Source organism: Geotrypetes seraphini, chromosome 1 (genome assembly GCF_902459505.1).
Source record: "Geotrypetes seraphini chromosome 1, aGeoSer1.1, whole genome shotgun sequence".
Classification (NCBI taxonomy): domain Eukaryota; kingdom Metazoa; phylum Chordata; class Amphibia; order Gymnophiona; family Dermophiidae; genus Geotrypetes; species Geotrypetes seraphini.
This window is the reverse complement of record NC_047084.1, coordinates 530,058,448-530,070,703: the sequence shown is the minus strand read 5'-3', so window position 1 is coordinate 530,070,703 and position 12,256 is coordinate 530,058,448. Positions and strand designations below refer to the sequence as shown.

The following is a 12,256-nucleotide window of genomic DNA, read 5'->3' as shown; positions in this document are numbered from 1 at the left end:
AGTCTGAATTGTAGATACATCCTAAAATTATTGAAAAATTTTACAGTTAATCGTGACATGATAGACCAAAGGAAAGAACTCAAAGAGCTGACATTGAAGGAAAAGTTTGATCTTCTCCATTTTCTGGAAAGCAGCAGCCAGAGAAAGACAGCGGAACATTTTGGTATTAGCGAAACCACAGTTAGCAACATCCAAAAACTTAGACATGAGTACTTGGAGAGATATAAGGTAAGGAAAGTGGAGACCTACAGTGGAAAAGGAAGGAAATTTCCCTTGATGAAGTCAATGAAGCCACATTAAGCTGGTTCAAACAAATGAAGGAAGTTAACACCTGAATCTCTGGGCCGATGATCCAAGAAGTTGTTCAGAAATTTGAACAGGAATATGGAGTGGCAGATTTTCAAGCATCAAGTGGTTGGCTCAAGAAATTTAAATTGTGCCACAAGTTTTTCCAGAAAGTCTTGTGTGGTGGATTCAGTGAAGTTCCAGTAGAAGTTGTGGAAGAGTTCATCAAAGGCTTCAAAGATGGCGACATCTTTAAAATTGATGATTGTGGATTCTTTTTCAAGATAATGCCTGACAGGAGCCTCGTCATGAAAGGTAACAAATGTAAGAGCGGAAAACTTTTCAAAGAATGTTTCATAGTTTGCTATGCACTAGCTCAGCTGGAGAAAAGCTAAAGCCTTTGGTGATTTATAAATTAGCAAAGTCACACACATTCAAGAACCTGAAACCTGAAGACCTCCCTGTCACTTGGAGATCAAACAAATCCACATGGATAACTGATGCCATATTTTAGGAGAAGGTAAGTGGTATCAACTAAGAAATGAAAAAGAAACCATCTAGTCTACTGTCAGCAGACAACTGTCCTGGCCACCCGCAATTGAATCATTTCACAAACGCGACACTGAAATTTCTGCCTCCAAATATGACCTTAGAAATCCAAGCTCTTGACCAAGGCATCATCAAAACATTTAAAATGCACTACCAAGCCTAGGTCCTACATTGGGTAATTACTAAAACACAAATCTGTGGTCCGCCTGTGGAAGCAACTTCATCTGTTGCATCAGTTAACATTCTGGATGCAATCCTCCTGGATCAGTTCTGCTTGGAATAAAGTTAAGCCAGAAATGATACAGAAGTGTTTCTTGCTGGGAAAGATAAATTTCTATACTGCCATTTACTGGTAGGAAGGAATGACACCCGCTTGTTTAGGATGGTGTAGTCCAGTGTATTGCAAACTGTGTGCTGCGGCACACCAATGTGCCTCCTGAGATTTCAGGTGTGCCATGACACACTGGCAAGGAGGAGAGTCGTTCATGCCAGCTGACTACAGGATGTGTCTCTTGCAGCGAGAGGCATGTTCTGTAGAAGTCAACTGACGCAGATGACTCTCCTGGCCGGGGTCTCTCCTCCTCTTTCCACACCTCCTGGATCCCTCCACCGAAGTGGGTCGCGGCCAGATGGGCCTCTGTGCGCGTCAATGCTATTGCATCATGCATGCACGTGATGTCATCACGTCGACGTCTGCTCACTTCCGGGTGCCTTCTGGACAGGGCACTGGATTTAGTGTACAATCGGCTGGAAGGTTTGCGAGCCACTGGTGTAGCCTAATAAAAGTGAAAGAAATTAACAGGTATGACTAAATTTATCCATCTCTGTTTGCTTAAGTTGGAAATGATACTAATCTCTTTGTTTTGATACATTTAAAAAATATTTTCCTAGGGGGAATACATTTTAAATCTAATATATAGTGCAAACTAACATTTTGAATGCAATTTTTTATTTTTTTTTTTGTATTTAGGCACTCGTCTTCTTACTGGTTCTAGTTATCTGCAGCTTTGGTCCAATGCTAACTTGGAGAAAGGATTAGAAGGTGAAAACTATGAGAAAACTGATTTTAACTTAGGAGACTGGCGGTGTATTTGGCAATGCAGGTAGGCAACTCCATCAGATTATTTGCATAAAGAATTATCCCATCAGTATGCTGTAGTCTTGTTCCATTACATTTTTAAATGAAGATTAGTTATATATTTGTGATAAACCTGTCAGCTAACTATAATTTAGCCAACTGACAGATTACACACACTTCATATACGATGAGACTTTCAAGACTATTTGTAGCTGCCATGATTTTCATGCCATATACTTTACAAAAACATAAAGTATGATGGGCAAATAAGAAACACATGACTGATCTAGTCTGCTTGATTTTATGTTAAAATGCAAGTTTCACATTTATTTATAGCTTGATATACTGACCATCACAAGTATCTGGTTGATTTACAATAATAGAAATTTAAAAATATTAAAATAGTTAAAATTGCTTAAAGAAAATAATAAATTGAAATAAAAATAGGGGGGGATTGAGGCCAAGACAAGGAAATAATTAAGACGGGTAGGAGACGAGAGGGGAAAGGGAAGAGGGAAATTTAAATTACATTATGTAAATAAAAAATAAAAGGAAGGAAAGAGGGGAGGGGTAGAACAAGAGGGGAAGGGGGATGTCGCTTCCTGAAAACGTTTCTCTATTTATTAGTTTTTATTTTCCCTTTTTCAGGTTCTCAATTGGAATTTTGATAGGTGTCTTTAAATAGAAATGTAGAGGTGTGGTGGCATTGCATTCCAAAGCAAAGGTGTGACTGTGGAAAAAATGGTGTTTCTAGTATAGTATAAGTCCTTGATTGAGGGGACTGTCAGTAAATTCTGATTAGTGGATTTAAGGGCCCTAGCAGGGGTATGTGGGATGAGGTATTTGTCTAGAAAGGCAGGCAGGTGGGAGGTCCTAATTTTGAAGACTAGAAGAAGGATCTTATAAGTTGTTCTATGAGAGACTGGCAGCCAGTGTGACTCTCGAAGTAGCAGGGTAATGTGGTCATAATTTTTGGCTTTATAGATAAGTTTGATCGCGGTATTTTGAATTAATTGCAGTCGACGGGTTTCCTTTTGGGTTATTCCATGGTAATGTGAGTTACAATAGTCACTGAATGGATTAGAGTTTGGATAGAGGTAGGTTCTAGGACTGAAGTTATGGAACAAATTAGACTCTGGTTGATCTGTAGCTCCTTTTTGTTTGCCATTCTTTCTAAATTTTTATTTTTATTTTTTGGCTTTTGCCCTCCCACCTTCAATGGGAGGCTCTTTCATGTATTCACCATCCTCTTCTGTGAAGATATATTTCTAATTTTAATCCTGAAGCTTAAATTAGACTAGATTATGGTATTATTTTTATCACTGAAGCAAAAACTCATAGTAACTTTTTAAGATGCCTTAAAGTAGAAAGCCTGTGAGAGAATCCATTGGACCACTGAATAATCAAGGAGCAAAAGGATCGCTCGGAGAGGATAAGACCATAGCAGAGAGATTGAATGTGCTCTTTGCTTTGGTCTTTATGGAAGAAAGATGTAAGATATGTACCTATACCAGAAGTGGTTTCCAAGGTTAACAGTATGGAGGAACTGAAACAATTCCTAGTGAACTTGGGAGAAGTACCGAGACAGATAGACAAATTGGTTCCGTAATGAAAGCGCGCAGGACATTGGCATGCTGACAGTCCTGCGTAGGACTTATGCGCGCCGCCTTAAAACAGTTCCTGTAAGCGCTGTGAGTGGAGATCTGGGGGGGAACCACCCAATAAACTTTACAAGTGTTTGCGCTCCCGTAGGGGGTGTGAAGGAGAGAACCCCCATTACACAGGAAACTGCCATTTTCCTTCGGTTTTTGGGTAATCTGCAGTTTTCAGTGTGGTGGTGGGTTTCACCCCTCACCCCAAACATGAGCACAACCCCCCCCAGAGTGCTAACAGGAACTGTTTTAAGGCGGCATGCATGAGTCCCGCAAGGGATTGTCAGCACACGTGGTTTTGACGGGTCACCGACAAATTAGAGTAATAAATGTGGACTGGATGATATAAATTTCAGGGTACTGAAAGAACTCAAACATGAAATTATTGATCGGTTAGTGATCTATAACCTATTGCTAAATTCATCCATAGTATCTGAAGATTAGAGAGTGGCGAATGTAACACTAATTATCCCAGGACATCACATGTGGGTGATGTCATCTATGGAGTCCAGTACGGACAGGGCTAAAGTGTGCTGTCACTTTAACAAAATTTTAAGTCTTGAGACTGCCCGTACTGCGCATGTTGCCAGTGCATTATCTCCTGATGTCATCTCACAGGACCATCATTTTTTAGTCTTTCACGGAGCTAAGAAGCTATGGGGTTTTTTGGGTTTTTGTTTTTTTTTTTAAAGTTCTTCCAAAGCGCCATAAATTTCCAATTTTCTGCCTTCCCACTTTATTTTTCATCATAGTTTACCCTTTTATGTCATTTCTTTTTATTTTTGTTACAAATTTTTTTTTTTTTTTTTCGAAGTATCATTTTTTGGGCCTTTGGACCACTTCAGACTTCTCTCACACTGAGGGCATTAAGCATTTTTCAGCTTCGGTATCACTCGACTCTTCTGGACCATTGAGTCCTTTGATCTTGCACCGGCGGTCTTCCCTTCCATGTCAAGGCCTTCTAGTGGCTTTAAGCAGTGCACATGGTGCAACAGGGTCTTATTTCAGTCATTGAACCATATAATTGGTGTGCTCAGTGTCTGGGTCCAGAACACCATGTAGACAGTTGTTTGCCCTGCTCAAACATCAAAAATGATCATTGAAGACTAGGTATCTACAGTTTGAAAAGTTTTTCGGGACAGCATTGGGAGCATTGGGGATGTCTGACGCCGACATGCCTGCAGTGCCAACATCGATATCTCGATCAACATTGGTTTTTACGAGAATCTCATTAGAATCTCAGAGAGTGGGAGCCAGAAGACCTTGAGCATGTGCAGATGCTCAAGGACCAGCAGAGATCACCGGCACGCTCTTTCGGCACCGGCATGTCTTGTGGGTTGGTGCTGCGTGCTGGTGCCCGATCGCGGTAAGGGTTTGGGCGGTGTGGGGGCAATGCCAGTTCTCAGAGTCGAAGCTGGTTCTTGGGGGTGGGTGAAGCCGGTTCCTGGGAGTGGGATGGAAATGCACCAGTGGCCTCGGGGTGGGGGGAGGGTCTTTTTGTGGTGGGGTGGAAGCACCAGTGTCCTCAGGGGGGAGGGGTATCTTTTGGGGATGCATTTCCATTCATTTCTATGGGGAAAGTTGCTTTGATATATGAGCACTTTGGTTTGCGAGCATGCTTCTTGAATGCATTATGCTCGCAAACCAAGGTTCCACTGTATATGGTATTTAAAGTCCATCCTTGAATAACTTACAGTTTTTGAGGAGTTCTCTCTCAAGAAAAACTTAAGGAATTTCAACAATTATCTTTTTTTTTTTCATTCTTTATTCATTTTTACAACTTACAACAACAAGTGCATCAGGAAATAATATTTGAACTTAAAAACATCACTTGATTTTCTATCATTACCAACTTAAATTAGTGATATTTAATCCCTCCCTCCCATCCCTACCGTTTCGTATGTAATCACATATATCATATTATATAATTATTTTCTATTAATCTAAACATTTTATAAAAGATTAGAAATCCCCCCTCCACCACCCCCTCATTTGCAATTGTGCTATTAAGGAAAAAATGTTATTTATTCATTACAATATTCTGTTAATGGTCCCCAAACATTCTGAAATTTATTAAGATTTCCTTTCTGTGTGGCTAATATTCTTTCCATTTTATATATATGACACAAAGAATTCCACCAGAAACTAGTTTAATCTACTCCAATTTTTCCAATTAAATGTAATCTGTTGTATGGCAACTCCTGCCATAATAAGTAAAAGCTTATTATTTTTTGAAGAAATTTGACTCTTCGCCCTCATTGACATTCCAAATAATATAGTATCATATGATAAAGCCACCGGATTTTCTAACAAACAATTTATTTGGCTCCATATCGATTTCCAAAAAGCCAAAATGAATGGACAATAGAATAATAGATGATCTAAAGTCTCTGCTTCTAGATGACAATGCCAACACCTATTAGACTTAGAGCTATCTAATTTTTGTAAACGAACAGGGGTCCAGAATGCTCTAAGTAACAGAAAAACCAAGTTTGTCTCTTAGATGCAGATACTGTACATCTCATCCTCCAAGACCAAATTTGTGGCCATTGAGACGCAGTAATTTTGATGCTTAATCTCAATGCTCCAAATGTCCCGAAGACCAGTTTTTGGTTTTTTATTCATAAATCCAGATATCAATTTATACCACTGTGCGGCCTGGTGTCCCAATTATCTTAACAACTTGTTCGCTGCAAGGAAGTTTCCAGCTAGAGGCATATTTGATGCATTCAGTGCTTGTTCTTATACATCTGCAGTGGCAGAAGAGATGTGCTGTTTCTTGGCTCAGAGTCTCTGATCTTGAAACCTCAGTGCAGGAGCGTCTTTCTGATGATCCTTGCAAGAAGGGATGAATTTAAAAAAGACCACACATACACTGACAACTGTATCTAAACCTCAAGCATCTTACATCATCTTTGTCTTATAGATGATACTTTACCCCATCCACAAGTTCATACTATTATAATACTAAATGTTACAATCGCCTATTTTCATTGTTGTCTTGGCCTGATAATCAAAGCTCCTGTACAAAAAAATAAAAGACTCAGAAGTTGTAAACTCATTCTAAGCAGGGGTTGTCTTTTTAACTCCTTTCTAGAGAGCATTGCCTCCCTTTGGTACCCAAGGGAGATAAATTTTATCTGTCCATCTCCTGTCCTTTTCGGGCTTTGGAAGGGCCAGGTAGACTAGGCCTTCATTGTGAGGTAGATTGTGGTGGCTAATGAGTCCATCTACAACGAGAAGAATCATAACTGCCTAAAGGACTGATGGCCCACTCTATTAGGGTTCAGGCCGCGGACTGGGCTGAGGCTTGGATAGTATCCACTGAGGATATTTGCAGGGTGGTAAATTTTATTGAAACAGGCTAAGAACTACAGGTTAGACTTGTTGGCAGAGTCTGCTTGGACTTTTGCAGAACTGCCATTCAGGGGACCTTGTCTTCCCTCGCCCAATAGACTGCTTTGGTAGATCCTGTTTGTGCAGAGTAGTAGAACTGACGCTGAGAACGAAGAAAATGTCTTAACAAATAATTTTATTTTCTTTAGTCAATGACGCTAATTTGTAAATCTGCCCTTGGAAGACCTCAGCCTTGGGTTCTGGGTATGTCTTGTGCTTCCTTTTCAGTGCTTAAAAAATTAATTTTGATTGGAGCCACTTTGTGATGATTTGGTTGGTTATCATTGCAGTTGCAGTGGTTGATAGGACATAGGTATGTTACAAGGGGACCATCTGCTGTGTGGGCAGTTGCATATTGGAGCACCTTTGCTTATGAAGGTGATGTCATTGGCAGAACTCATAGAACATAGAAACATAGAAACATGACGGCAGATAAGGGCTACAGCCCATCAAGTCTGCCCACCTCATTGACCCACCCTTATAATTCTACTGGCCCCCTTAACTCTACTGACCTGCTCTATTAAGTCAATATCCTAGCGACCCTATTCATTGGTATGACCCTCGCAGTGATCCCACATAGGTATCCCATTTATTCTTGAAGTCTGGGATACTGCGGGCCTCAGTTTTTTTTTCTAGCTCTACCTGCTGGCAGCAAGGGATAACTCCCATTTTTGCAGAAAGGTGGTGTTGATTTGACTAAAGAGAAAAAAATTAAAGAAGAAATTTCTCCTTTCTGTTTCCTTTGTGATTCTGTAAAAACATGAGCTTTGCTTTTGAACTTATATATAGATTTTAAAACATATAGGTAGTGTGTTAATTGATGTGGATTTTATTTTAATGTTTTTCTTTGTAATTGTTTCTCACAGGACATCTTCATCAGTTCATTTAATGAAATTTTCACCTGATGGAGAGTTTTTTGCTACAGCAGCAAAGGTAACCCATTTTATAAATTTGTCATGAGTTATTAAGGGGCTTTATATGAAAGTGTGTTAAGAACTTATCCTTAAATTCTATACATGGCAGCTAAAAAACTGGCTCAGACTAGACTGGCACTTAGCGCGATTCTATAAGGGGTGTGTACCTTTTTATAGAATTGTACTTAGCATCTGTGTGCGTTCTATAAGTTAGGTGCAGACATTTAGTCCAGCTAGAACTAGGCCTAAATGCCTGTACCTAAGTTGTATGCAGATCGGGCTTATTCTAAAACAATGCTTGTAACTTTTAGGAATACCCACGATCTGCCCCTGGCCACACTCCTTTTCAAATTCGTGCACTGCAGCTGGCACATACTTTTTATAGAATTGCATTTTCTGAGTTGTGTGTGTAACTTTTAATTAAGTTAGCGACCAGTTAGCGTCAGTTATGAGTTCATTGCCAATTATCAGTGCCAGTTAGGTCAATCAAGCTTTGTAAGCAAATTTGCTTTACGCACTAATTTACGTGCACAATTTAAGCTGCCATATACAGAATTTGTGGGTTAATGTGCAAATTGGCATGCATTAACTGCTACCTTGCAAATGTGGCAATTGCTTTTGGATTATTTTTACAATTTGTGTGCACTAATTTGTACATTAAGAGTATTTTGTGTTGGGGCAGGGGCAGAGAAGGTGTCAGGTCAAAAGCGCGCCGGGACAAAGGCGTGCCCAGACAATTGAGCACAGCACGCGCCACTCTAAATTACTGTTTTTAGCGCTCCGACACGGGGGTGTGGGGGGGAACACCCCCCACTTTACTTAATAGATATTGCGCCGCGTTGTGGGGGGTGTGGGGGGTTGTAACCCCCCACATTTTACTGAAAACTTCACTTTTTCCCTGTTTTTAGGGAAAAAGTTCAGTTTACAGTAAAATGTGGAGGGTTACAACCCCCCATAACGCCGCCGCGATGTTTATTAAGTAAACTGGGGGGGTTCCCCAACAAAACCCCCCGTCGGAGCCCCTAAAAACTGTAATTTAGAGCGGTGTGGCGGCGCATGCTGCGCTCAATTGTCAGTGCGCGCTTTTGTCTTTCGCGCCGTTGTCTATGAACCGGCAGAGAATAGGCCTGGAGAAATTGAAGTTACTGCGCAGCAACTACTGTGTACTACCAATTACATAGTAAGAGCAGGACAGCAATCATTCAGCTATGAGCGGCAACAGAAGCACACAAGCCAGCAAGGGGAGGAGGAAGAGCTAACAGAGCTGCAGGCAGGCAGGGCTTAAAAACTGAACAGAGCACATACGTCATAGAGCAACATCCAATCAAACAAGGAAGACAAAACGCCAATCAGCTACACAATGGTATTCCACTCCATGGATTAGTTCAGTCCATGGGGGTGGACAGTATCAAGTTCAAATATCCAGAACTGTTCCCGTAGCTGAATGCGGGCAGACTTGTCAGCTCTGAAGTCGTTAGGAATTTGTTCGATGATAAACCAGGTCAAGTCAGCAAACACATGACCCTTATCTAAACAGTTTTTAAGCCCTGCCTGCCTGCCTGCAGCTCTGTTAGCTCCTCCTCCTCCCCTTGCTGGCTTGTGTGCTTCTGTTGCCGCTCATGGCTGAATGATTGCTGTCCGTTCAACCCTACAGGTTCCTGAGGAAGGGACCCAGAGTCTCTGTAACCGGGCTGATAGAACCTGACTTTGGCAGTGGGTTTTGTTGCCCCGCCATTGTTTTCATCCTCGGACTATGTCTGCAAGCTAAGTCTGCTTTATTTTTCCTGGGAGTAGGCTGGGGGACTTTCAAAGTACCACACTCTGGTTGTTTTCTTTTTTGGCACTGTGAAAATGTGATTTATTATTATCACTTATAATTTGCTCACTTGATTATTCGGTTGGTTTGTGCACACGGGAGGGACCCGATGATGGTGTGCAGGTGGAGGCTATTAGACCTTCACCCGAATGTGTGAGCGTTGGAGATTTTTCTCCCTTCGCTGAGCCTTCACACTGAGGATCCCCCCTTTCACAGTTTATTGACATTCATTGTTAATTCAGTGCCTGAGACAGAGTGAGTTATTTTGAAAGTCTATTAGACCTGTTTGCTGCTGTTTGGGGCTATTTACTACGGCATATATTAGCAAGCATTAGTGTACACTGTTAATGGGTAACCCAGATAGAGAATATTTTCTCATTATTGCTTACCAGCACTTGGCTAATATTTCCTTTTTCTCATTTATAAAACCAAATAAGTATGAAAGCAATTGTAAGATAGGCTGTATATGTACCTGTGTGTCCAGTTCAACCAAATGAAAGAATACTACTTTGGGTATTTTTCCCAGACAGGTTTCTTGTTCTGAAAATCCCTTTTTTGTTTTTTCTACAGGATGACTGCCTTGTAAAGGTATGGTATAATACAGATAGCTGGCAATCGGCTGTGACACCTCCTGTTCTCAGCCCAGAAAAACAAACAGAAGGGGAAGTTGACTTTTCTTTTGTGTACTTAGCCCACCCTCGAGCTGTAAATGGATTCTCATGGCGAAAGACAAGTAAATACATGCCACGGTCAGTAAGATATTTATAAAATGTTAGATTTTTAGTATTTGATATAAATTTCTTCAAGCTTATATAGATTTTACTTTTATGACATGCATATTTAAAAAATAAGAAGAGTGTATGCATAAATCGGTAATAAAATAGCAACCATTAAAAGGAACCAAAATACTAGCACAGAAATTTTTTTTTAGCTTGAATATACAAATGTATTATAGACTGCATCACCTTTCAGTGAACCCTTATTTTCCAAGCTACCGTATTATTTGCTCCATAAGACACACCTTAGATTTAGAGAAGAAAACCAAGAAAAAAACCCATTCTGAACCAAATTCTCCCTGCCAGGCTCTGTATCTTGTCCCCCCTCCCTGCCAGGCTCTATACCTTGTCCCCTCTCTGGTGGTCTAGTGGTAGGCCGGGACAGGAGACAGGGCAGGCAGGCCTAGTGGCTGGCAGGCAGGTAGGGACAGGGCAGGCAGGCCTACCCCCTCCCAGGCAGCCACCCCAGATAGTCAGGCACGACTCCACACCCCAGGCAGGCAGGCAGGAGCACTCCCCCTCCCAGGCCTACCCCTCACACCCTTCCCAGGTAGCCCCCCCAGGCAGGCAGACAGGCCTACTCCCTCCCAGGTAGCCCCCCCAGGCAGGCAGGCAGGCAGACCTACCCCCCCTTAGGCAGGCAGCCTCCCATTTCCAGGCAGCCAGGAGCCCTCCCCCCTCCAAGGCCTACCCCCCAGGTAGGCAGGCCTCCCCCTCCATGCTTCTCCGCAGGCAGGCAGGCCTGACCTCGCCTTCCATATTTTTCATTCAGCTGGCAGGCAGGCCCCCGCCCCCATACATTTTTCTAATTAGGCAGGGCAGCTCCCGGCCTCCTTCCCCCCACCATTATCTTTTTTAAATTCTGAGGCCCTCCCTCGCTGGACGCGGCTGCCTGGAGCACTGACAGCTATCGCAGCTTCTTCAGAGTCTTCGTCCCTTGTGGCAGAGCGGTTCACAAGGCTGCTGGCCTGGTCCCACACCACTTCCCGCAATAACTCTCCTATTAAGAACTCTCGTGGGAAGTAGTACAGGACCAGGCCGGCAACCTTGTGTGCCGCTCTGCTGCAAGGGAAGAGGACTCGGAGGCAGCCGCGTCAGCTGTCAGTGCTCCAGGTAGCAAAGTCCAGCGAGGGAGGGCCTCGGAATTTTGTAAAAGGTAACGGGAGGGGTTTGAGTGTTCGCTCCATAAAGCACACCCTTATTTCTACCCCCATTTTGGGAGTGGAAAAAGTGCATCTTATTGAGCCAAAAATAAGGTAATCAATATTTCAGTTTTTCTGGATCCTCAGGACACCACTCCGGGCTCATTACATTCATAGCCCTAAGCTTCACATGTATGCTCTTCACCTGAACCAATAATTTAATTGCTTTTAAATAGTTTAAATGTAAAGTGCTTAGCTTAATGAGTGGTCTCATGCTATCAGGATCTTTCAGGCCACCGACATGTTTCGCTGGAGCTTTTTCAAGGCGAGATCCCAATTAGTTTCCCGCCAGCTTCATAGACCAACTCTGTTCTTACATATTAAAAAAGAATTAAATTATTGGTTCTGGTGAAGAACATACACATGAAGCTTAGAGCGGGGTTTAAGCCTCTGAAGTTTGAGGCTTCCTAGAAAGTCCTGGTGGGTGGAGGGAAATAACCCACTGATTCCAGAATAAAGTGTGGATTTACAAGAAAGAAGATTAACAAAGGTAAGAATCTAATCTTTCGTTCCACAGCAAGTGACATAATGTAAGAAAGCTATCATAAGAAAGTTAAATGCATAATTAAAAGAAAAAAACAAACAAAC

At 41.9% G+C, this 12,256-nt stretch overlaps 1 protein-coding gene across 2 annotated transcripts in view; it reads left to right on the top strand.

Moving 5' to 3' along the window:
* The window catches only part of DMXL1 (Dmx like 1), a 367,266-nt gene that overhangs the window by 56,489 nt on the left and 298,521 nt on the right, over positions 1–12,256 (top strand). For both annotated transcript variants that reach the window (XM_033929039.1, XM_033929038.1), the window contains exons 5-7: positions 1,805–1,937; positions 7,827–7,893; positions 10,261–10,439. In XM_033929039.1, coding sequence (XP_033784930.1) covers positions 1,805–1,937; positions 7,827–7,893; positions 10,261–10,439 — 379 coding nt within the window. The remainder of the gene's footprint in view (positions 1–1,804; positions 1,938–7,826; positions 7,894–10,260; positions 10,440–12,256) is intronic.